General features: G+C 50.4%; 1 protein-coding gene across 8 annotated transcripts in view; it reads left to right on the top strand.

Annotated features, from left to right (window-relative positions):
• The window catches only part of adgrl1a (adhesion G protein-coupled receptor L1a), a 77,570-nt gene extending 52,605 nt beyond the window's left edge, over positions 1-24,965 (top strand). For 5 of the 8 annotated variants that reach the window (XM_055510645.1, XM_055510646.1, XM_055510649.1 and 2 more), the window contains 21 exons: positions 4,415-4,622; positions 4,843-5,107; positions 5,780-6,107; positions 6,596-7,012; positions 8,134-8,237; positions 9,065-9,250; positions 9,432-9,470; positions 10,907-11,087; positions 11,185-11,307; positions 12,074-12,282; positions 12,364-12,537; positions 13,059-13,268; positions 13,557-13,777; positions 14,167-14,233; positions 14,387-14,478; positions 14,574-14,742; positions 14,826-14,981; positions 16,079-16,175; positions 17,934-18,056; positions 19,199-19,216; positions 19,375-24,965. In XM_055510645.1, the coding sequence (XP_055366620.1) occupies positions 4,415-4,622; positions 4,843-5,107; positions 5,780-6,107; positions 6,596-7,012; positions 8,134-8,237; positions 9,065-9,250; positions 9,432-9,470; positions 10,907-11,087; positions 11,185-11,307; positions 12,074-12,282; positions 12,364-12,537; positions 13,059-13,268; positions 13,557-13,777; positions 14,167-14,233; positions 14,387-14,478; positions 14,574-14,742; positions 14,826-14,981; positions 16,079-16,175; positions 17,934-18,056; positions 19,199-19,216; positions 19,375-20,291 (4,304 nt within the window). In that variant the 3' untranslated portion in view covers positions 20,292-24,965. The remainder of the gene's footprint in view (positions 1-4,414; positions 4,623-4,842; positions 5,108-5,779; positions 6,108-6,595; positions 7,013-8,133; positions 8,238-9,064; positions 9,251-9,431; positions 9,471-10,906; positions 11,088-11,184; positions 11,308-12,073; positions 12,283-12,363; positions 12,538-13,058; positions 13,269-13,556; positions 13,778-14,166; positions 14,234-14,386; positions 14,479-14,573; positions 14,743-14,825; positions 14,982-16,078; positions 16,176-17,933; positions 18,057-19,198; positions 19,217-19,374) is intronic. The other 3 variants (XM_029160085.3, XM_029160084.3, XM_055510650.1) reach the window with 2 other exon arrangements.
• Positions 24,966-25,128: the final 163 nt, after the last annotated feature.

The following is a 25,128-nucleotide window of genomic DNA, read 5'->3' as shown; positions in this document are numbered from 1 at the left end:
GAGTCAGAGCAGGAGCCAGACGGGAGGCGCACGCAGAGTAATGGCAGGCTACGCTAATGCTATAGACAATAGCCGTGCTGTTAGAGCACCGCCCACACCCCGGTCCGTCAGCACAGGCCAAACCTCCCCTTTGTCCACTGTATCTGCAGCCTGTAGCCTCTGCAGCCACGTCCCAATCAACTTTCCCGTCACTCAGTGTCAGCTTCACTCCAGGGCAGATAAGACGGTGCTTTCAAGGAACGCTATCTTTTGCCATTGCCGGCTTTTGGTCTCAGTGAAGGGTATTCTCTGGGGTGAATGTTGGAGTTGATAAAGGTGCCATTTTGACACCTGCCTCCTCCGCTGTCTGGACAGTGTGTACTTGACTGAGAGGCTGTGTGTGTCCTGTATGTCCGTGTGTTTATTCCTGTGAAAGGCTGTTGGTACTGTGTTGTATTTTTACTCCCATGCCTTGACCCCCCCCAACCCCACACACACACACACACACACACACACACACACACCCCAGGTGTGCTCTAAAAAGGAAGTGGAGACACAATGGGAGCCCCGCCCCCTTGCCGCCGGTGTCTCTCTTCCTCTCTCTGTCGCTCCTCAGCAGATTAACGCACTCCTAATTCTCATTTCACAGGAAATAACCTTTACTTTCTTGCTCCGCTCCGCTGTGTTCTTCTTGTTTGCGCACACGGAACAAGCTCACCTCCGCCTTCGCGCTCTCGTCTCTCTCTCCGCCTCTCTCTGTGCTGCATAGATGTCCGGCCACGAACGCACACACACACGAACACGCTTCCATACACACGGACCCGCTGCACATTTGACAACGTATCCTGAACTGCCCTGCATGGACACGTGCTCCATCCTGCCCCCTGCTGCCTGTGTGCTGCACCTGCCAGTAACAGGTGTGGGATTCAATTAGAACAGCATGCTCTCAGCAGTCAATCCTGTGAGCAAGCCATGACTGTGGACTGGAGGAAGACTTGGGCAAGCAGATCCCTGCAGCCCAACAAAAATAATAATACCAGAACTAGCATGAGGGGGCCACTTTGGAAGCAGCTGCCAAACACTGGCAGGGGGTGTTTAGATCATCAAAGATGCACATTAACTATTGCCATGATGTTGTCACATCAAACACGGAAACACCATGGGCTGAACCCGAGCGCAAAGTCTAAATTCGGCACAAAGCTGTCAGCGCTCCTTTTTAATTGCGTTGCCAGTCGATCACAAATTGCTCCCAGACACTAATGGCAGACGTTTACTGTCATTCCCAGCAAGTTTCTGGTGTTTTTATCATTTCATATTGCAGCCACGTATCGACAAGTAGCAGCTGACCTGTGACAGCGAAAGGGATTAGAGAGATAAATACTCAATTATTACAGCAGCATTTCCTGTATGCGTGGCATTAATTGGCGTGCTAGAGTGTGATAGCTACAGCCGGGGTTTTAATCCCTGATAAGGTAAGTTTCATTAGCCATCTGGCTAGTTTGTAGGGTAAATAAGTGTTGTGTCTGCGCTGCCATGGTGAATTCACTGGGATGATCATGACAAGATTTCCACCCACCCTCCAAGCAGGGATTAATCTATTAATCTAACTATCTCATATAATCCTAGATGGCGCATACTAGGGCTAACCTGCTCTAGCCAGACAAGGATAATGCCTAATCTTAAGACTTAGGCCTAATGCCTAATACCTCATTCAAACTATGATCATAATATCCTTTTGTACCATAGACTCAAAGGTTTGGCTGCTGAAGTTACTATAAGCATAGACAGCCAGGAAGTGTGCAGGCCAGAGGTACAGTAATGGAGCCTCATATGCAGGGTTTGTGTCAGTGTGTTTGTATGTGCACGTGTTGACACGGAGCCCACCCAGTGACCAGTTCATTAGAACAGTCCAAGGCTGTGACTGGCAGCCAGCGCTGGAGGAGGGAAGCAGGAGGAAGGCAGAGGGTGACAGTCTATGCTTCTCTGCGGCGTTCTAGACATGATGAGTCCAGCAGAGATCACGCTGTATTAGAGTTAAACAGAACTCTGGTTGTGGATCGAGGGTAAATATCAGTTTGGAGCCAGAGGTGGTTGTGCGTTCTCTGTGTGTTTATCCGCATGCGCTGATTAGATTGCTCTAATGTTTGCTAGCAGGGTCTCTGCGCCTCTTGATCAGTTTTATGTGATTGTTCAGTTTTTAGTGTCTACCTCTTCAGAAGCCTTTGTATCGTGCCGGTTACATAGCTCGTCTCGTAAGAATCTCCACTAATGATTGGACGATTTGCCCGCGTGAATCCTCACCGTGGAGCAACAATTCTGTCTTTCAAAAGACTTGCGCTTTTATTGTCGATTTTGCAAAGCGCTCCACATTACGTGTTTACTCTGCTTCCCATTGTAACGACGGTTGCATGCTGGCCTCTTTGTCCTTTATTCTACCTTGAGGGAGCGTGCTCCTCGCTTTGTTTATGGGTCACCTACATGCAGAGCTGCTGCACTGCTTTTCTGCATGCTGTTTATTTCTCTATTTACAGTAGATGTGTATTTTTCCAAGCAGTGTCCTACTTGGTTATTTCTTCTGCCCCACAGCATTCTATTCTATTAATGCCCCACTCTATGCGGCCTGTATGTGAGAGGTTGTCGAGCTTTAACTCCCGTGCTGTGTGTGGATTGATAATGACGTCGTTTGATTGTGATTGTGGTGTGGGAAGGGCTGGCAAGATGCTCGTGAATGGTGTCGAAACTGTTCAACGCACTAAAAACGCTGGATTTAACCACTGCTCAGAACGTTATATCGCATATTTAGTCACCCACGTTCATATTTGGAAAGCAAACACCTCAGGCGTCGGAGCTTTTGAGCAATTTGGTTCAACAATGTGCCATGACAAGCTTCGTCACTGTGAAGAGGCTGCATTCATGGGGCTTGTTTATGCCTGGGCTTGATTAGATTCTTGTTTGGCTGCCAGTCGTAGTCCCCGCTGGACCTCCTCAGACAGAACAGGCAAATTCCTAAGTGGGCCTGCACCACAGATCACCAGCCTCTGTCAACACCAGCATGACGGAAAGCAAAAAGGGAAAGCTGGATTTTTGTGAAGGCTGAAGCAGCGCCTCCATTTCTCTATTATGATTCTGCCCCTGCACCAGACTGCATGCAATATTCAAGAGCGTTTGAGCCCAGACTGATCCGTCACTCTAACAGCCAGTGTGTGACACTGTATGTCTGTGCTGGTGGGAGCTGATTGTGTACTAGCCTCTTTGTCTGTTGGGATGGCGCTATGTGCATCTTTGTGTGCTGCATGTCATCTTCGTCCAAATGCCCCTGCAGCGCCCAATTAGTTCAGAGATGCGTTCAATCATGAGGTGACCAGCAGGTGTCTGGTTCTGTCGCAACCCTGAGCCAGAGAGCCACATAAATGCGCTGGCAGAGGAAACAGGGGGACTCCTCAGCTGTTTTATTCTGTAGTGCCTCCAACTCCATGGCTCTCTCTCTCTCTCTCGCTCTCTCTCTCTCTCTCGCTCGCTCCTGTGCTTTGTGGTCGGTAGCCCTGTGATGTCAGAGTGGCGAGGATGCCAGCAGCTTTCCTCATAGATCACCTGACACACCTGGTGGTCCCAGGGCACCCTCCCTGACACACTGCATCAGCAAGCCAATTTATACCAGTTCCCAGTGGATGACCTACACCTGCCTAAAAGAAATCCTTTGTGTGTGTGTGTGTGTGTGTGTGTGTGTGTGTGTGTGTGTGTGTGTGTGTGTGTGTGTGTGTGTGTGTGTGTGTGTGTGTGTGTGTGTGTGTGTGTGCGTGTGTGTGACGTTTCCCGAGTACTCCTATCTCCGTGTCTGTCTCCTACTTCCAACCCAGCCAAGCTCACATCTTTCACCCAGGATGCTTTTCTTTGAGACATTACTCTTGACTGAGAGCCAAATTTGAGTCCTAATAAAACAGGCTCCGCAATTACCGTTGCGCCACCCTGTAGCCGAGCACCGACACAGAGGCCTTTGAAATAGAAAATGCACAATCAAAAAATGTAGGCCAGGATAAATTAGATTAGAACCTACTTCTAAGCTGCGGCGGCTGCCAGAAATCTCCCATTTATCATATTCAGACGCTTCGCGGCCACAGTGCTGATGTTCTACAAATGAGCTTTTATATGTCCCCTCATTTTAAATCTGATAATATACCTCACCTCACCCCTGTCTCTCCCCTCTCCCCCATTCTCCTCTTACTCTTTGTCTCCCTTTCAATTCTCACGAAACTTTTATCTACCTTCATCTTTCTTTCGTCCCCAACTTGTCTCACCCGTTCTACACCCCCCCCCCCCCCCCCCCCCCCATCCATCTCCATGATATATTTTATTTTTTAATGCTTTGTTTTCATTTTCTATCTCTCCCTCCCCCTCTCCTTCCCTTCTTTGCTCCGACACCCCTCTTCTGCTCCAGTATTCGTGTGTCCGGGGACGCTCCTGCGGGTGCAGGCGGCCAGCTCTCTGCAGGAGGCGGAGCACCAGGCCGGGGCGTGGTGCAAGGACCCGCTGCAGTCCGGGGACCGGCTCTACGTCATGCCCTGGACCCCCTATCGAACCGACACGTTGTACGAGTATGCCTCCTGGGAGGACTTCAAACAGAACCGAGCTACCACCACCTACAAGTGAGGCCTCCTGCCATTCTGGATGATCAAATAACATCTGCTACGTTATTGACTTATTGGCTTTTGATGTGGGTAGAGACGGTGGCAGAGAAAGTTGTCCCACTGAGGTGTCAGCTTGCGCACCGTGAGGCTGTCTTGCAGCCTTGTGTCTCGCAGAATTAACTGGGATCTCCGGGATTTTTGGCGCCACCCGTGTGACTCTCTCTCTCTACAACGACAGGTTGCCCAACAGAGTCGACGGCACGGGGTTCGTGGTGTATGACGGCGCGGTGTTTTACAACAAAGAACGCACCCGGAACATAGTGAAGTATGACCTACGGACGCGCATCAAGAGCGGGGAGGCCATCATCACCAACGCCAACTACCACGACACCTCGCCCTACCGCTGGGGAGGGAAGTCGGACATCGACCTGGCCGTGGATGAGAATGGCCTGTGGGTCATCTACGCGACCGAGTCCAACAACGGGCGGCTGGTGGTCAGCCAGGTGGGCCGCGAGGGGATGAGACGGGGGATTATGAATTCAGGAAGGGATTATGTCAAAATCGCATCTGACTAGTCGGGCAAAAAGGTCACATGTCGCACACGAAGCCCTTTACTGTTGTGATTACACAAGTGCGCTGGCGAATGAGATCAATGATATTGCTGAGCAGAAAAGAGCTCATGTGAAGACCTGCAAAATGGAATTTCAAATCCCATAGTAACCTAAAACTATTCCTCAATATATGTGTTATGTGTTAAATGTATCGTTAGCTGTAAGCTAATCTCTATCCACAACCAGATTATCATACAGCATTGTTTTAAAGACTCACACACGATCCATCATCGTGAACTTTGGAGCATTCATATTTAATACTGCTTCTTTGTTTTTTGGAGTTTTTCTTCAATCAAGGCAGCAGGTTTCCAAACAAACAGGGCCTTGAATTAATGTGTTGCCCAGAAAGACAGGCCCCATTTGTTATCACTGCTTTTGACCTTACCAGGAAATTATTTTTCAAACTGTATAAGTTAAACTATCCATCTATTATATCAAGCCCCGCGTGAGCTATGGGGACATAGAGTAATAAACAAGACAGTGATCACAGGCTGCTGGAGACTTTTGTGTAGAGAGCCACAAGCAGAGTTGAAATAATAAACGCAACATCTCCACCGCCGGCAGGTGAATCCGTACACCCTGCGCTTCGAAGGCACGTGGGAGACCAGCTTCGATAAGAGGATGGCGTCCAACGCCTTCATGGCGTGCGGCGTGCTCTACGCCGTGCGCTCGGTCTACCAGGACGACGACAGCGAGGCGGGCGGGGACCTGATCATGTACGCCTATAACACCAACCGGGCGCGCGAGGAGCCCGTCAACATCCCCTTCCCCAACCCCTACCAGTACATCTCCTCCGTGGACTACAACCCGCGGGACAACCAGCTCTATGTGTGGAACAACTACAACGTGCTGCGGTACCCGCTGGAGTTCGGCCCGCCGGACCCCACCGTGGGTGAGCCATCGCACAAACACGCAGTGACGTAATCTACAAGCGTGAGAGTACGCCGCAGAGCGCCTTCCCAGGTGCGAGTATCACATCCGCGTTCCTGTGTCACGGCTAATGATCGAGCTCTTCTAAAACAATAAGGGAGCGGATCAAAGGAAAACAGCACACTGCGTTTTTTTTGCGGTCCATCAATATACTGGAAGAGGGGAGGCTGGATTTACCGTGCGTCGGAGCTGCATAAAAGCCCGCACGAGGCCCAGGGAGGGACGAGACGGAGACAGATGGGCGGCGGCGCTCGCAGAGCCGCGCGCTGACTCCGCGTTTGATCAGTTGGGATTTTGTAGTCGTGATGCGCTGCTTTTATCCGCGCATTAGGTCGGGTTGTTAGCGATGGTGACTGCGCTCATGCTCTTGATCAATTATTTACCCGGCGTCTTGTGATGATGTATTCTCCCCGTCTCCTCCTACCCCTCCTCTCTCTCTCTGGAGTGCAGGCTTAGAGAGGCTCAAAATAGCATTTGTCACCCCAGCGTTTGTGGTTCTCGCCTCCTTTGACGTTCGCTGTCTCAAATACCAACGATCTCCCCTCCTCTGTCTTTTCTACTCCTCCCCCTCAGGGCCTCTGACCACCACGCAGGTCACCACCACACTTCCCGCCCGACCGTTCACCTCCAGCACCAGCCCCTCCACCACCCGCCCCCTGCCTCCCACCCTGCGCCCCATAGGCTCCATCAACAAGCAGCCTGACCTCCGGCCCATCACCGCCACCGTTCCCGTCACCCGCCGCCCGCCGCACCCCGCCCAGGGCCCGGAGTCGCTCGTGTGCGAGTCCAAGATGGAGCGTGGTGTCCTGTGGCCCAGCACACAGCGAGGGGAGACGGTGGACCGTCCATGTCCCAAAGGCTCTCTAGGTGAGGACACGTGTATTACTACACTACTACTACTCCACCGCTCGTCCTCGCCGCATGCTTGTGTTGGTGTGTGAAGCGACTCCATCTCTGAGCGCGTTGCCGTGTCATCAGTGCGCTGTCGCTCTCGCCTGTTTTGTTGTTTTTTTTTTTCTTTTCGAGTGTTGTCTTCTTCTGTCCCCGCACGGGTCCCACCAGCAGGCGTCGGCCCCAGAGGAGTCGCAGATGAAAGGCCGTCCTCCACAAATGAAAGTCTCGTCTCCCGCCGAAACGGAGCCGCTTGAAAGCAATGAAAGACCAGGCAACGCAGGCGTCCCCCCCCCCCCCCCCCCCCCCCCCATGCTAGCTTCTACACCTCTAAACATGCAGCCATCAAAAAGCTCCCTTTAGTCACACTCAAAAGGCATCTCCCTCCATCTTCCTCTCTAATGCCGCGTGCCGTTTCTGTATGTTCTCTCCATGAGAACAGCGGTAATATAAAATTAGCAGCTGGCGTAATTGCAGCATCTTGGCAGCGCGCTCTCGCCCGATCTGTGGTCGATAGAGGAGAGTACAGAGAAGAAAGAAAAAACGGGGTATGAAATGCGGGACCGCATCTGCTCTGATCCTGCTACACTTGCGGAGCGTCCCTGCACTTTGCTTTTTCATCTGCTCCATTCTGCTTCTGTCGCTGCGGTCTCTCTCCTCCCCCTTGTTTTTTCTGGCCCCGTCTCTGGGACTTTTATCCCCACGTGGTGTCCCTTCTGCGAACCCTCGCGACCGAACTGAGAAATGTAGCTGCAAACGAGGGCTGTCGCTTCCCTTCAGGTGTGTGTGTGACGGTGAGGCATCGCGCCCAGTGTTTTACAGCGATGCCGTAGTCGTGTCAGAGCAGGAAGGCTTCTTCTCTTTTCTGTTTCATCCTCCAACCTCCTGCCTCCGCGTTCCCTCTCATCCTTAAACACTTAGCATTCCATTTTTAAACTTCACTGCATTTCATTTTTCTCCAGTGGAAAACGATGATCACACGTTTTGCTCATCCCTCCCCCTCACACGCTCTCCTTTAATTGCACATGCCTAATGCTTATTATCTCTCCATTATGGCCCTCCGTTCTCCTCCTCCTCCTCCCCGTGTCCGTCTCCAGGCATTGCTTCGTTCCAGTGCACGGCCAAGGAGGTCATGTGGAACCCGCGTGGCCCTGACCTGAGCAACTGCACGTCCCCGTGGGTCAACCAGGTGGCCCAGAAGGTGAGACCTGCAGCCTTCCAGCCCTGCCATGGGTCTGTCCTCCTGCTGTGCCCCAGTGCCCCGTCCATCCTCCCTGTCCACCTCCACACACACATTACCATATCTCCAAGGCTGACCTGATTAAAATATAGACTCATTTCAAGTGGTCCTTTATTATAAAGCATCTGTTCCTAATACTTAATTAACTCTCTTTTTCACTAATATGATTTAATTACAGCTAGGTTCATTTTTTTAAATTAGGCTCAGGGCCTGACAGCATGCCATGATTTCTTCCTTTACTGACTAGGCACTAGAATAATCAGATCGTTCCACAAAGGTATAGTCAACACGCAGTACAGTGTGTGGATTAACAGGCCGCGTTTCTACAGTACAGAAGGAGTCTGATTATTCTGAATATGCAGCCATGCATACCCTTGACCGACTTTCCTAAAGGGTTTTTCGAGTTTGTGCATGTGCCTGGAAGAATAAGTAGCAACACGTCGCGAAGTAACATCATTGGAGGAATTTATAATGCCTCCTCCTTCTGGCAAAAATCAATTGCAATTGCAAAGTGGTTGCTAAAGGTAAGAGCTGCATGTGAAACGGCGCTGGGGAGAATAAAATCTTCACAATTTGTTCTACAAGGTCCATCTTTGTTTACAATGATGCAAGAGGGCTGATATTAAGGAGTTTTTTGTTCTGAGAGAGTCTGGGGAAATCTGGCTATTGAACGGGGTATTAGTATTCACATGATCATTCGACATTTGTGTTGTTGTAGTGTGTGTGGCCACTGTTCATGCTCATGGGGCCGCTCGCTTTATGTCACCTTCCTATTGTGCGACGTGCAGATCAAGAGTGGAGAGAACGCGGCCAACATAGCCGGCGAGCTGGTGAACCACACGCGCGGTCGGATCCAGGCCGGGGACGTCAGCTCCTCCGTGCGCCTCATTGAGCAGCTGCTGGACATCCTGGACGCCCAGCTTCAGGCCCTGAGGCCCGGGAACAAGGAGTCGGCGGCGCGAAACTACAACAAGGTAAAGATTAACAGCAAGAGAATACACAAACAGCAGCTTAATTAATATACGCTCCGCAGAAGAACGCGGAGGTTAACGCAAATTTGCCCTCGTGGTGCACATGCAAATAGCAGCGAGTTTTAATTTCCATTTTGTTTTCTGTTTCGCTCTTTAATTCCGAGCTTTGTTTTCTCCCTTTTAGCTACAAAAGCGAGAGCGGACCTGCCGGGCCTACATCCAGGTAGCTCTCCTGTTTTATCCCCTGTTTTGCATGCCTGAGGAGCAGAACCGCTCTGTGACTCAGACTGACTGGCCAGCGATGAGTCCTTTACTAGAGTTTGTGGACGAGATTCCTGTGGCTTCTGTTGTTCGCATTAATCAATCAATAATCAGTAATAATCAGTATTGTCAATCAAAAAGTATTTGGTTGACAATACTGACAAACCATTTTAAACAAATCATTTGTGTTATTGGGTGACAGGTCTGCAGTTAGCCTCGAGGCTATGCTACAGTATGTGACAAAAAAGAATGTAAAATACACAGGAATTAAACAAAAAAGTTTGGTAAATTGGCTTTTCATCCCATCAAAACTCCAAAGGACAACATCATCCGTCCTCTTTAAAAACTATAGAAATTTTGTAGCACACATTTGCCTTTTTTTTGGTCTCCACTAATGTAGAAATCATCTGTCTGTGATGTAATCTCAGCCCTGGCGCATTGTGATACAGCCTAACTGTGTAATATCGGCCGCGGCCTCACTGTTGCACAATAAGCAGCTCTGCAAAATCTGCGGCTCTGAGAAAATGTAATTTGATGATAGCCAGAAAGTCAACATTTTGTATTACTACATCCTTCCGTGCCTTTGCTGTATTTGTGCAATATCTCTGTTTCTGAGTAAGCTGTAATGTAATATCATGAAAAGGTCTCGTGTTTGCCTCTCAGTAATCATGAAACGCAGCACTCGCGCGCTCCCGGGTTCCTTGACCGTCCGCAGCAAAATGTAAAGCGATAGCGCGAATGCTTATCTGTGTTGGGTTAATGTCAAGACTGCTGTGTGGTGTGTAACCAGACCATTATTCTCAGCACTGGTTACAAAGTAGCTCTGAACGAACCGAAACCTCTTTGTTTTTCTCTCCTCGGCGCGTGGAATTCATTTTGTTAACGGCGATGCTTTTTATTCCACGCAGCAGTCAATCCTTCATTTTGAGAGGTCTGAGCAAGAGAATTACATGATTCATCAAGCAGGCTACTCCAATAAATTGGATAGCTGATACAACCATCAAAATTGCCATTAAATGAATTGTAAGTGTGAAATAGAATGCTAATATGTCCGACACAGCGCAGCAATAAATGCAGTGCGGGGAAGTGGTGGCGGTTCGAGGAAACCCGGCTGGAATAGCGACGACTCGTTCCTGAAAGCGCTCGTCTCGTGCGGGAGAATAAACGGCCAGTAACAGGCAAAACAAAACCAGAACCAAATCAAATTACTAACCAGGAACAGACTGTTCTAAAACCAGTGTCAGACTCGATGTCTGGGAGCTGCGTCTGTTTGAAAAACTCTTCCCAATTTGCTCCATCAACACAAAACACAGAACTCATCATAACTAATCTAAAAGCTAATGGTTTGTTTCCCCGTCCTCAGTAGCTGTGGGTGTTCTGGGTCTCTCATACTGACAGGCGGTGGTGCAGACCGTGGACAACCTGCTGCGTCCAGAGGCGCTGGAGTCGTGGCAGGGGATGAACAGCACGGAGCAGGCCCACACGGCCACCATGCTGCTGGACGTGCTGGAGAAGGGCGCCTTCCTGCTGGCCAACAACATGTACGGCAACCGCTTCTCGGACCGGGCCCCCAGCGTGGGTAAGAAGGGAGCGCGGCGCCGCCGAGGTCCGGGTCCGGATCCGGGTCCGGGTCCGGCGTGAGCCCACTCACCCCCGCCCTCTCCTCCCGCCCACAGATCTGGAGGTGCACGTCCTGAACACGGAGATGGACCTGCTGGACCTGTCCTTCCCCCAGAACTACGCCAGCGACAGCGCCATCCACCTCTCGGCCTCCACCATCAAGCAGTACAGCCGCAACGGTGCGTGAAGCCTCTGCGGAGCTTCCGCTCCCGTTCCTGTTTTCACGCGGCCTTAAAACAATCTCCGCACAGTTGACTAAGTTATTGGCTCATAATAATACACTAATCAGATTAACAAAAGCGCTGAGACAATTTCTTTTCTTGATGGTTTCTTAACAGCAGCCTTAATAGAATAGCTGGGGAGGCGTGTAGATTACTATCAGCTTTAGTCTGACAGAGCAATCTCAGCAACCCCCCCCCCGCGCTCCCTTCCCTCGTCTCTCCGCCATCTTCTCCCCCTCTCTCATCGCTCTTGTTTCTACCTCCTCCGCCCCACCCCTTCTCCCTCGTACCTACCCCCCCCCCCCCCCCCCCCCCCCCCCCTTCTTTTTTTTTCTGTTTTCCGTCTCCGCTCGGCTCTGCAGCGGGAACGAGATTAGAATGATTGAAACAAACGCACATGAAATATTCATATGGAATAATAAGAGATCTGTGAATGCTTGAGGGATGAATGTTCCATTGCCCTCCACATTAAACCTCGCTCTCTTCCACCAGTCAAAATGAAACGGTCCTTACCATCATTCTAACCTTCACTAACTCCCTCTCTCTGTCTCCCTCTCTCGCCCCGTCACCTCTCCACTCTCCGTCTCTGTCAGTCTTGCCACCATCACCATATTACACCCTCCTTCTCTGTATTTAGCCGTTGTTCTTCTTCTCCCCTCCTTTTATTTTTCTGCCTGCACCTACTTTTCCCATTAAAACACCCGTTTTCCTTCGGCGCGCGCAGGACAAGTCAAGGTGGTTTTCATTCTCTACAAAAACCTGGGCGCCTTCCTCTCCACCGAGAACGCCACGGTGAAGATGGACGCGGACGGGCCGGGCCCGGATAAGCGGCGGCTGGCGGTCAACTCCCACGTGATCGCCGCCTCCATCAACAAGGAGTCGAGCAGAGTGTTTCTCACCGAGCCGGTGGTCTTCACACTCAAACACCTGCAGGTGGCCTGACTCTGTCCTCGCCGCGCTCCACCCACACCCCCACAGCGTTTCCCATCAGCCCTCTCTCTTTCTCCCCCACAGCTGAAGAACTTCTACACTCCCAACTGCTCCTTCTGGAACTACTCGGAGCGCTCCATGACCGGCCACTGGTCGTCGCAGGGCTGCCGGCTGCTGGACGCCAACGGCACGCACACCACCTGCTCCTGCAGCCACCTCACCAACTTCGCCGTGCTCATGGCGCACCAGAAGCCCGACGTAAGCACGCGGCGCGCGCGGGGTTAAAGCAGAAAAAAGAGAGAGAGAGAGACGGGAAGCGGTAATTTTATGCAGACGCTTATTCGTGCGAGTATTAGCGCTCAGTCACACAGACGCATAGCGCGCACATTAATGTACCCTCTCGCGGCTGACAAGCTCTTTGTTTTGAATTTTCCTCCTTTTCTTCCTTCACTCCGACACTCGCGGAGGCACACGCTCACAAATTCACGTCCTGCTACTTCTAGCTGACATTCACATGAATTTGAATGTCATGTATTTTTTTTTGGGACGTCTTGTCTCTTGTCTCTACACTTTAGCTCCTTGCATATATTTACAAATATTAAATAAAGCAATTTTGCTCTCTCTCTCTCTCTCTCTCTCTCTCTCTCTCCTCCCTGTTTTGTTTTCACTCTTCCACCTTTTCATTTATTTTGTTTATTTTCTCCCATCTCTGTGTGTGGTTGTGCTCTGTCTTTATCCCCCCTCCTCCGCGTCGTTTATTCACCGTGTCCGGGCCTCAGTATCAAGGGCATATGCACGAACTGATCCTATTTGTGATCACCTGGGTGGGGATCGTCATCTCCCTGGTGTGTCTGGCCATCTGCATCTCCACCTTCTGCTTCCTGCGCGGCCTGCAGACCGACCGCAACACCATCCACAAGAACCTCTGCATCAACCTCTTCATCGCCGAGCTGCTCTTCCTCATCGGCATCGACAAGACGCAGTACCACGTGAGTCTGTGCTCCTAGTAAATTTTACTTTATTTTATTATATTTTTTTAGTCTATAAATCATTTACTACAATGACTAATGCCTTCAGCAGTCAATAATATCCACACAGCAAGTCACCCATGGGGCAGCTTTCCATTGTTTTCTGAGTACGTCCAAAACTTTACTTGCCTGCTCTGTCCTGTCCTGATATTCACCCACTTATATGTCCTGATTTGAACTTTTTCTCCATCTCCTCCATCTCACTACTTTCCTCCCTCCCACTCGCCTCCCGCTGCCGCTGTCTCTCAGATCGCCTGTCCCATCTTTGCTGGCCTCCTGCATTTCTTCTTCCTGGCCGCCTTCTCCTGGATGTGTCTGGAGGGCGTGCAGCTCTATCTCATGCTGGTGGAGGTCTTCGAGAGCGAGTACTCCCGCAAAAAGTATTACTACCTGTGCGGCTACTGCTTCCCCGCGCTGGTGGTGGGCATCTCCGCGGCCATAGACTACCGGAGCTATGGGACCAAAAAAGCGTACGTGTGAAGACAGGCCTTTTGCACCTGCAGATTGAGAAGTAGGATTATGCTATTCCCCCAGCTGGAAATGTAATATGCAGTGCTGTGTGAACGGCTCCTGCACCTCCCCGTGGACTGGCTTTTCTGAACACACTTAGCCAAAGCCTGATGATTAGCCTTCATAAGATAATCCGCTGAGACAGGGAAGTGGTGTGTGCATGTATGCCTTTGTGTGTGTGTGTGTGTGTGTGTGTGTGTGTGTGTGTGTGTGTGTGTGTGTGTGTGTGTGTGTGTGTGTGTGTGTGTGTGTGTGTGTGTGTGTGTGTGCGTGCGTGTGTGTGTGTGTGTGCGTGCGTGCACGTGCATGTGTATGTTCTAACTCTCCCTTCTCCTCTGTGCCTCTCCAGATGCTGGCTGCGAGTGGATAACTACTTCATCTGGAGCTTCATTGGACCCGTTTCATTTGTTATTATGGTATTAGCTTACTCTCAGACAGTATTATTGCCCTCTCTATTTCACCACGCATGCTTTGTTGGAGCATTAACAGTGCAGAGTCAGTATTTTGAAACAGACTGTAAAGTTCCCTGCGCGTTAGTTAGATTTCTCCCGCTGTGTCTCCGTCCCCAGCTCAACCTCATCTTCCTCATGATCACTTTGCACAAGATGATCCGCAACTCCTCAGCACTCAAGCCTGACTCCAGCCGCCTGGATAACATTAAGTATGTGTGATTTGCTATGTGGGAGTCTAAGCAGTCGTACATATTGAGTTGCCCTGAGCTAAAGGTGTTATTTGATGACATGCACCGTTTTCCAGGTCGTGGGCTCTGGGGGCCATTGCTCTTCTGTTCCTCCTGGGGCTGACGTGGGCCTTCGGCCTCCTCTTCATCAACGAGAACACGGAAATCATGGCCTACCTCTTCACCACCTTCAACGCCTTCCAGGGCATGTTCATCTTTATCTTCCACTGCGCCCTGCAGAAAAAGGTAGCAGAGTTAGAAGAGTAACGTCTGCACTGATTTACCTTACAATTAACACTTTTAAGTTAAGTCCCTGCTTCTCTACGCAGGTCCATAAAGAGTACAGTAAGTGTCTGCGTCACTCCTACTGCTGCAGCCGCACCTCCACCACCAGCTCCCACGGCTCCTTGAAGAACTCGGGCCTGCGTGCCAACAACCGCTACTACAGCGGCAGCCAAGCTCGCCACGCAGCGGCCCACAGACAGGTGCAGGCAGAATAGAGCCACTCAGACTGAAACTCACACACACGCACACACGCACACGCACACACACACACACACACACACACACACACACACACCGGCGCACCTGCCCGTTCATCTTCACACATCACCCCGACGACGGCTGGATTTTTGGTGTTTAAACGACTGAGAAATAAATCTGCCAGTGTGACATTTTGATTTTTGCCTTGCAGTATGAAATCAGCTTGTTTCCGTGAAATGGAATGAAAAATCAATTTTCATAAATCAAATTAATGTCTCGATACAATCTCACATTTCTTAGAACACTGTGAAAATGGCATCAAAACAAAATATGTTGGGAAACAAGGGGAATTTCCTCACTCTTCTCACATTTTTCCCCGACTAAAGGGAGCTTTTATGTCAGATTCTCCACAAAATAAGTGCATCTGTGGGAGTTTGATTGGTAATCAATACCAGTGATTCACCAATTACTTTGCAAAGCAATTAAATTTCCTAACTTAATTTACTTTCAGGCCCCAGTCGCATTGTTTTCATTCGCCAAAAAGCGAGAGATATGCAGCAAATAAAAGAGCAGCGCTAAAATGCTCTGTTTTCTTAGTGACAGAGCAGCGTTGAGGCGCGTTACATCACAAAATATGTGTTCATAAGTTGAACATGATGGAAATCAACCAACTTATTCATCACAAAATGTTTCACAAAGGTTTATTATATAAAAACACAGATTCGCTGCCATGCAAGACTTCCAGAGAGAGATGCAAAAACATGTTGACACTACATTCGCTCTCAAAATGCACAAACAAGCTGTCGCGCCGTATAATAAGATGCATCCAAATAATTGTATCTCTACATCAGTCATGTCTTACACCTCTCAGGTTTATTAGCACCACTCATTAGAACATGATATACTGTAGCTGTGTGTCTCCTTTAGCAGCACCTCTTTGTCTGGCGTGTTCGTCTACTGTTCCTCGCAGATTAGCGCGAGCTGCACCGTTTTGATTACGGCCCCGTCGGGTTGCAGAGTCGCCCCGCCGAGCGTCTATATTTAACTTGTTGTCTGTTTGCTACCACTCACGGCGCCCCTTCCCTGCTCCTTCTTGCAGAGTCGGATCCGCAGGATGTGGAACGACACGGTCCGGAAGCAGACGGAATCGTCTTTTATGGCGGGAGATATCAACAGCACCCCGACGCTGAACCGCGGTGAGGCCTTTTCTCTGTCCCTGCTCCACTTGTGTCAAGGCAAATGATGGAGTCACATACGGGATACACTTCTGACATCATGTGTGCTGTAGGAGACTAGAGGAGTAATATCGATTTTACAGACACACACACACACACACACACACACACTCGTCTATATCTACTCTCCACGACGCATGCAGTCACGTCTGATGTGTCAACTGGTAGCGTCAGTGCTGCAACCCTCAGTGACACTGAGACAATCAGGGTTGGCTCCGGTTCCAGATTTGGGAGCGGAGGGTGTTGGTGATGACACGGAGGCAGTTACTAAATCAGCCATCACTCTCTATGCTAATTTCATCTATTTTGTTTTTAATGAACTGATTAGCTTCTGAGCGAACAGGGGGTAATTATTCTAATTGAGGAGAGTGACAGGAGCAAGGCAGGGGGTGGAAGAGGGGTGCTACCAGTGGGATGGATGGATGGATGGATGGATGGATGGATGGATGGATGGATGGATGGATGGATGGATGGATGGATGGATGGATGGATGGATGGAATAACGGATGGATGGATGGAAGGAAGGAAGGAAGGAAGGAAGGAAGGAAGGAAGGAAGGAAGGAAGGAAGGAAGGAAGGAAGGAAAAAATGAAGGAAGGAAGGAAAGAATGAAGGAAGGAAGGAAGGAAGGAAGCTGTTCGTGTGTGGCTTGGAGATTTGCTATTTGGTTTGCTATTATAGAAGAGTAATTAAAGGGTCACACTGACTTATCACAGGCACATTGCATCTCTACTTCAGTGCTTCCTGAACCACAACTTCTTCCTGACTATGCGAAAGTGTCCAGAAAACGCGACAGGCGACACGAGCGCTCACAGCTTCCCGTGACTTCCCTCGCCCTACTTTCTTTCCCTACATACCGCTAATTTCTTTAATTTTCTCCAGGAAATTCCTGTGAGACATATAAACCACTAATCCCAACTAATTTGGTGTTGTTTGAAAAAAAAAAAGCGTCTGGCACGAGGAACTGAAAAAATGTGGTCGAGTCGGTACGGAACGGAAGCGAGCCAGAAGCAGTGGAAGCAGGAGAGATTTGTTTGGCGTGCCAGAACAATGGACAGGGGAAGTGTAACAGGAGGGGAAAATGACAAATAAAAAGCCGTGTGTGAGTGCATATTTTATTTTTCCCACTCCCCTGCTCCCCTTGCCATGTGATGAACGGTATGCGCGGGACCTGAAGGTTGCACTTTGCCTTGGACTACTCTCCGTCATGCTGTCCTATTTTTAATTTCATGGCATTTCTGTTCGAGTTGCCTCAGGCTGGAGCCATACATAGGCATTATACAACATTCTCACTGTGCCATTTCCTTGAATTATATTTGTCTTGTAGTGACATTCACATTTCACTGTGAAATTAACTGTGTTTCAATGGCTGCACCCCTAGACTACATAATAGCATGCATTACTGTTCTTCTCCATCTCGCTACGTTGTCAGAAGCCAAAGTATAAAACAGGATGGCAGTGCTCCAAACAGCACCTTGCCACCGCAATTGTATTTTTACTCAAAGGTTACAATCAGTGGGCATAAACATGGCGCACGCTGCAGAATGCATCACTCCATAAAGCCGAAGCACAACACGACGAACCCAATCTGAATAAACACTAAATATATTTACGCTTCCTGAAGTTATTGATGTGCTTCCGCCTGCTTTCCCACATTTTGACGCAGCGATAACAGCCGCCGCGTGATTGAGTTCATTCTTTCAACGTCTGTGTCCTCCAGCAACCATGGGCAACCACCTTTTGGCAAACCCGGTGCTGCAGACTCGCACCGGCACCTCTCCGTACAACACTCTTCTTGCCGAGAGCTTCACCCCGCCTTCGCCGGGCGTCTTCAACTCCACCGGTGAGTTCCTCATAAACTCTCCACTTTGTGTGTGCAGCGCTGTCAGCGAGTGTGTGTGTGCGCGTGAATGCATTTACCTTGAACTTCCTCAGTGTGCTGCTCTTTGAGTTGTTTGACACGGCACACACACACACACACACATGCCCGTGTGCGGGTCTGCGCCTTGCTGTGTTGTTTGTCAGGCTACGTAGCTGTCAGACAGATTCACTAGGCTGAGCAGAACAGAGCCAAACAGTGCCTACAGCCTAACCAGCCATCTGGTCAGATATTGAATTGTCATGAGAACAGCCGCAAATTGATTAGAACTTTGGCTGCAGCTGTGACTGACAGAAATCTAGAGGACAGTTTTCCTTTAGCAAGGCAGGACAAATAGTTGTGATCGCTGTAGAAAGAGACCAGTGGCCAGGGACAGTGTGTGTGTGTACACGTCCTGGTAATTGCTCCACTTCGCTACCCATATACCACTGTTGAGCGCGTGCACGTGGCCGTTAGCCCACAGAGCGTCGGGCCCCGGGTCGGTGTTTCCGTTAAATATTTTAAAGGCTCTCTGCGCAATACGTCAGGCCTGATGGCCACAGGCCCCGGCAGCCGAGACATTTTTAGAAGAGAGTGGGAGAGGAAGTAGGGAGAGCACTTCATTAGAATGTCTAATTACCCCACAGCAGCAGCAACGAAGAACGTTGATTAAAGTCATGCTACACATTAAATTTTAAAAATGAATCCGCTTCTCGCTTTTCGGGTGACTGCAGCTTTTTTTTGCTTTGCTGTGTGGTGATAACATGGGAGGGGGGGGGTAAACAATACTATGACTCGGCGAGGGGTTTGTATGAATTATGAATGCATCTAGGTGTCACTGACAGTAGTAAATAAATGTAGGAGTGTCTGTGGATCTGATGCAAATGTTTGAGAGACATAATAAATAAATAAATGTGTTTGTGCGTGTGTGAATGGTTGGAAGACTGGCTACAAAAGAGAGACAGAGGGGAAAGGGAATGGCTGGCTATTTCTCATTCCGCTAATGGTTCTCTGTTCAGAAGTCTTAAAAATGAATATATCAAGCTAATCTTGCGTCGTTAAAGGCCACTTACTGACTAGTGTCTTTCATTTCATCCACTTTACACGACTTTCTCTGGGATGACCAGGCACCTTCCGTGACCCGAGTAAGTGTAATTCAACTCCAGTTGGAATGAATAAACTCCTCCAGCATCTATTTATTCATGTGATGTTCCGTTTTCTTCCTCTACTGACATTAGGATATGACTGTATAATAATGCCAGAACCTCTGTCTTCTGCATCCTCTACTTGTGTTTGGGTCCAGAGAGCACGTTATCCAAGGCCCGCGACCCCTGTGGGATGGAGACCCTGCCCCTGAATGGTAACTTCAACAACAGCTACTCGCTGCGCGGTGGCCCGGGGGGCGTAGGCGGGGGCAGCTGCGACTTCCTGGGCAGCGGCGGCGCCGGAGACAGCCCGCCGCCGCTCCTGAACCCGCGCGGCTCCGAGACCCTGGGAGGCGACGGCATCCGGCGAAACCTCTCCGACGTCGCGGCCTTCGAGAAGATGATCATCTCCGAGCTCGTGCACAACAACCTGAGGGGTGGCGTCGGAGGGGGAGGCGGAGGGGACGCGGGGGACCGGGTCTGCGGAAGCCTGGCCAGGGGGCGCCCTCACGGCGGGCTGGGGCGGGGGACGGCGGGGATCGGGCCGGAGCCGTCCATTCGCCTGGACGAGGATGAGGACTTCCTGAGAGAGGGCCGGCAGCGCACCCCGCAGGACGTGGAGCTGCTTTACAAGGCGCTGGAGGAGCCTCTGCTGTTGCAGCGCGCCCAGTCGGTCCTGTACCAGAGCGACGCGGAGGAGTCCGAGAGCTACGCGGCCGACCTCACCGAGAGCCTGGGCCACAGCGGCCACAGCGGGCAGAGCGCCGGCGGGCCGGGGGGCAACAGAGCGCCCGAGTCCCCGGCCCGCGACTCCCTGTACACCAGCATCAGCAACCTGCGGGACTCACCCTACCCCGACAGCAGCCCCGAGCCCCTGGAGGTGGTGCCCCGCTCAGCCCAGCCCCCCGAGGAGCTGTACTACAGCTCCGGGAGGCCCGCCCTCGGCTCGCGCGGGGCCCCCATGCAGACCTTCTACCAGGCGCCGCCCCGGAGGCCGAGCGGGGAGGGGCACCCGGCTCAGGAGGCCGCCCACAGCGAGGGAGACGGACAGATGCAGCTGGTCACCAGCCTGTGATTCCGACCAACCCCCCCCCGGAGGAAGTCGGGGACTAATGTGACGGCCAGGGCCGCCTCCTAGCCTGCCTCGTTCTCGTGTCTCCCCACTCTTTGCTTGTTTGGTTGCCTTTTCTCTCTTGACTTTTATTTAACCGACAGATGAGCGAACATAATGACCTCCCGGGAAAGACGCGACCGATTCTGCAGAAGCAGGAATTATCATCAGCCTCCCCTTGTCTTATGGTGATGAGTGACGGGTGTTGTTTCATCTGTTCTCTCCCCAAAACCCAGTCCTACCTAGTTTGGTACTCTAAGGCCAAGTCCAGCACTCTGAATGTACCGATCCACCCCCTTTACCTTCAGATACTTCAACACTTTAAAACTTTCTTTAAGTTTTTCATGTAATTTCTCTCAGACCTGCCTCCAGAGATGGAAATATCATTTTATATTTTGTCTCATCCCTGTTTCTTACAGTACCACGCATAGGTCCTTTTTGAGTTACCATGTGATAGGAGTAGTTAGCTGTGGAGACAGAGTGTAGTATGCTATTACAACCTAAAAAATGTCTCGCAGAAAGCTCTTTATCGTTGCCAAAAATATCTTTTATTGAGCCAAAACAGAAAGTAGAACATTCACAAGGCAAACACACTCACACGTACACACTCGCTCATCCAGAAGTGCTCATTACCAAGCATCAAACGTGAAAACAGTGCTCTGTCTAAGAGCCGTGGCAGTGGGAGTTGATTCAGTGTAGTTGCCTTCATTTTCTCTTGCTATGAATCGACGACTCTGTACAGAAGTGGAGCAGAAGCGGCGACGGAGACGGGGGGAGGAGGCGCCGCACCAGGACCCGCGCTCATGAGACTGGTGGAACCGCTCCACTGTTCCCTCCGGGCGTTCGCTTTAGGCGTCGGAGGCGTTGAGTGACTGCCTTGCTATTGTTTTGAAGAGAGTATTCAATTTGTTGACTTCATCCAGGGGCCGCCCCCCACCACCACCACCACCACCACCCTCTGTGACGTGCTGTTAGAGCCTAGCCAGTGGAAGTGGACTCGCCCCCTCCCCAGGAACCCCCTCTCTCAGACCCCCGTGTGCGGCTGTGACGCGCGAGACTGTCAACGTCACAAACGCAGCGGCCATCGACCGATCGGTTTAACTGTGTACATAGGAACCACACGTGAATCTACTTTATTCCTACTATGTAAATAACGACACCAGACGATCAAAAGCAACAAAGGTAACAAATACTATGAAAAATGACTTCTTGTACTGCAACAGCCGAAAGAAAAAAATAAAACGTTTTGGAGTTTGTGACCTGAATGATGCGCTCTATCTACTGCAGCGTCCCAGCACTGTCACATAGAGAAGTTCCTCAGTGCTCTAATGGCTGGAGAAAGGCAGAGAGACAGAGACAGAGAAAGAGAGAGCGAGAGAGAGAGAGAGAGAGAGAGGAGGTTATACTGTATGTGTGGTGGAGTTTGTTTTATTTCTACAAAGAAGGGAGCTTATAAATCCTGGCACACTTTTTGTGTAATATAACCCATTATATGTTGTTCATGTTCGACCTTTCCCATTCCCGGGGTGGAATCGCGGAAGGGAGCGGCGGGTTCGGAGGTGTGGGGCGAGCGAGGAGCGATGGCGTCAAATGTCACCCGGAGCCTCACGAGCACGACAGCGTCCACGGAGTCGCTGGCTGAACCCGGGTGTGTTTTTTTTTTGGAAGCTACGAGCAGACGTACTGTTGAGAACTATTTCCTTGAGCATGTGTGATAACGGCTTATGTTTCGCTGTCAGAGAATATTGCATTTGCTCCTCTTCCTCGTTACGCCACAGCCTAATGTGACAATTCAATCATTCCCGCAGTGTGAATGTGTCCGCTGTGTGAGTTTTTGCGCGTCGGGGAGGCTATTTTATTGACACAACCTGAATGCACATCATCTGAGGATGAAGACTCGGAGTATGGGTAGACGTGACATATCCATAAACCATGGAAATGACAAGCAGGGGTTTTTTTTGCTTTGTTTCAGTCAAAGCATGTTTTCTCTATCTTCCTCATGAACCAGCACCAAACGATAAGAGTGCGACGTGTGGATGAGATGCGGGCAGAAAATGGATGCCTCGGCTGTGGTGTGACATTTAGCCGCGTGTAGCTGTCCCACTGTCTGGACCCAAAGGACAGCCCTTTAGTGGTGGCTCCTGAGGCCGAGCGAGAGAGAGAGAGAGAGAGAGCGAGAGTGGGGGTGAAAGACAGATAAGGGAGAAGGATTACAAGGATTTACCACCATTTATTCTTGTAATTCAAATGACTTGTGTAAGTAACATTGTGTGGGCCGCGGAGCACTCCTCAGAAGGAAGCCCTCGTATCCTCACTTGAGCCGCAGAGGAGGAGCGTGTGCAGCGCTGAACGGGACGTGACCCCAGAAGCTGCCCGGGCTTACGGACGAAAACGCTGTGTGTGCGTGCGTGCGTGCGTGCGTGCGTGCGTGCGTGCGTGCGTGTGTGCGTGCGTGCGTGTGTGCTCTTCTACGGCTCAGCATTGGGGGGCGGAGGCAGCGCTCAGCGGTCGGCTGAGGACGACTGAATGTATTTTAACAAGCAGGACTAAAGACGAAACGATTCACTTCGGGGGACGCGGACGCGTTAATGGGGAACACTGGACGCCCATCGTCCTCTCCACCCTCATCATTCTCATCCCCATCTTCATTAACGCCGTCCTCCTTCATTGCTTTTGACAGAATGTGCTGATGCAGAGCTCTCGTGCTCAGCCGGGACCTGCCCCGGGGAGGGACGCTCTTGAGCCAGGCACTCCCCACGAGGAGAGGAATGTGCGTCGCCCTGGGCATCCGTTTTTAGTTTTTTCTCTTCTTCTCTCATTCACTTTTTAATATCAATCTCAATAGACTCCATTAGCGCAGCACTTCGTCCAGAGTGTTAATTTGCTTTGTCAAAAGCTTTGTTTATCCCAGATTAATATCTCAATAAACAGAGGAGAGCTGCGCTACAGCAAATGGGGATGATTATACAGTAGAAGGTCCGCGGCCCACGCTGTCAGACGGAGGCTCGCATAACGGGAGTTCCTCCACCATTCACAGCCCTCTGAGCCTCTGATTACAATAACAACACCATGGGTGCTAATTTACTGCCGTGAACTCGCGGTGACTTCCCTTCGCTGCTCTCTTCTTTTGTTCGTGTGCGGAATCGCTCAGCGCCGCCGCCCCGTGCTGCCGCGCATGAGCCCCTCGCTGCATCTGCAGATGGAGATGTAGCGTAGCTCAGCCTGTCGTTAGACGGCGGAGGTCCCAGCAGGACGGCCGTGCGCTGACCCTTCTTCTCGGAGACATTTTGGTTTTATTACTGCTCCAGATCCCGGCGTACAGTAGGAGGAGGGGGCTCCGGGTCCTGACGTCTGGACACCATCATAGTCAGTGACAGGAAGGTGTTGGTCGGTGAGGCGGTGCAGGGTCGGGTCTGAACATTCATGCATTTACATGGAACATTCGAGTTTTATTTACAATCCAGACACTCTGGTTCTATGGTTTCAACTGATTATTGTAACATGTATATCGGTATCACAACACATAAGACATATCTGCCTGCGGAGGTGAGAAGACGATGCGATGGCTCGGTTTAATGGATGCTTCCTTGGAAAATGTGAAAATGAATCCACTGCCGCATCAGCTGATCAGAGCAGGATTTTTAGAGTGCGACAGGATTTTCCAATAGACATTTTTTAAAGAATAAACGTAAACAATGATAAAGTAGTACTATTTTGTTACTGGTCCCTTGTCAAGTGTCCGTATGGCTACTATACAGTACTATAGGGTGGTTTTGAGCCTACGTAGGGGGGTGGCATGAACCGAACGGTGAGGATTGTGCTGTTGCTTTCTCTTCGTTGAATATGTATGGGCAGCTGCGCCGGTGTTTCAGGCCCCTGGGTGTCTTTGATGCACAGGTTGGGCCCAACAACAGAGGGTGGGGCTCAGGAGGCTCAGTCTGCCTAGAGACCGTGGGTTCTCCACCTCCTCCTCCTCCTCCGGGTGCGACGCCTGCGGGAGTGGGGAGGAACCAAACCTAAACTGTGCCTGCAGGTGTTTATTGATGGCCGTGGCGATTTCCATCCCATAATCGTCGCCGGGCTCCTCAAGAAAAACCCAATCCCATTACGCTCCGAGTCGGTTCTAAGAAGCGGAATATCGGGTTATAGCAGGTGTGAATTGGATTTCCTCGGCTAAGCGCTGCATTAATGAGCTTAGAACAGTAAAACCTGATCAGTATTGGATGTCCCCAAACTGCTTAAATTAATGGGAATATATTATCGGGTGCTTGTGGTTTTATAGAGCTGGCTGTAGGCGCTGGTAGAAAAATGAATACTGACATTGTGCCATGTGGGATTCTACATTAAGCACCATTTACAGAGCTTTCTGTGACTTTTCTATGAAATAGATCATTTATCATGTACTACTGAGACATTTGTAAACTGAGGTTAATATAACACCTTAATTCTGTTGCTACGTTCTCTTTATATTAAGGAATGATGTTGGTTTGTTTTATTTGACTTTCTTCTCAGTCCTTGCTTTGACAGCTGTCTGGACCAAAGGGGATGATTTTGTTTTTTCTTGTGTGTTTGCATCATCGCGGGTCAGAGCGACCTTGTATCAGCACATATTAATAAAAAAGAACTACTGAAAATATACAGCGTTCGTGCTTCAGGCTTTCTCCGGCGCCGGGCCTTTTACTGAAGGGGGCTCAGGTGCGGCCGCCGTGTGATGGTACGGTATAATTGCTGGTGTGACTGTGCCCGTGCCAGAGCGATAAACCCCTGAACAGGGCACAATTAGTCATCTTCTGCCGTGCCA

Source organism: Betta splendens, chromosome 8 (assembly GCF_900634795.4).
Source record: "Betta splendens chromosome 8, fBetSpl5.4, whole genome shotgun sequence".
NCBI classification, from domain to species: domain Eukaryota; kingdom Metazoa; phylum Chordata; class Actinopteri; order Anabantiformes; family Osphronemidae; genus Betta; species Betta splendens.
The sequence above is the reverse complement of the archived record's forward strand: the minus strand, read 5'-3'. Positions and strand labels throughout refer to the sequence as shown.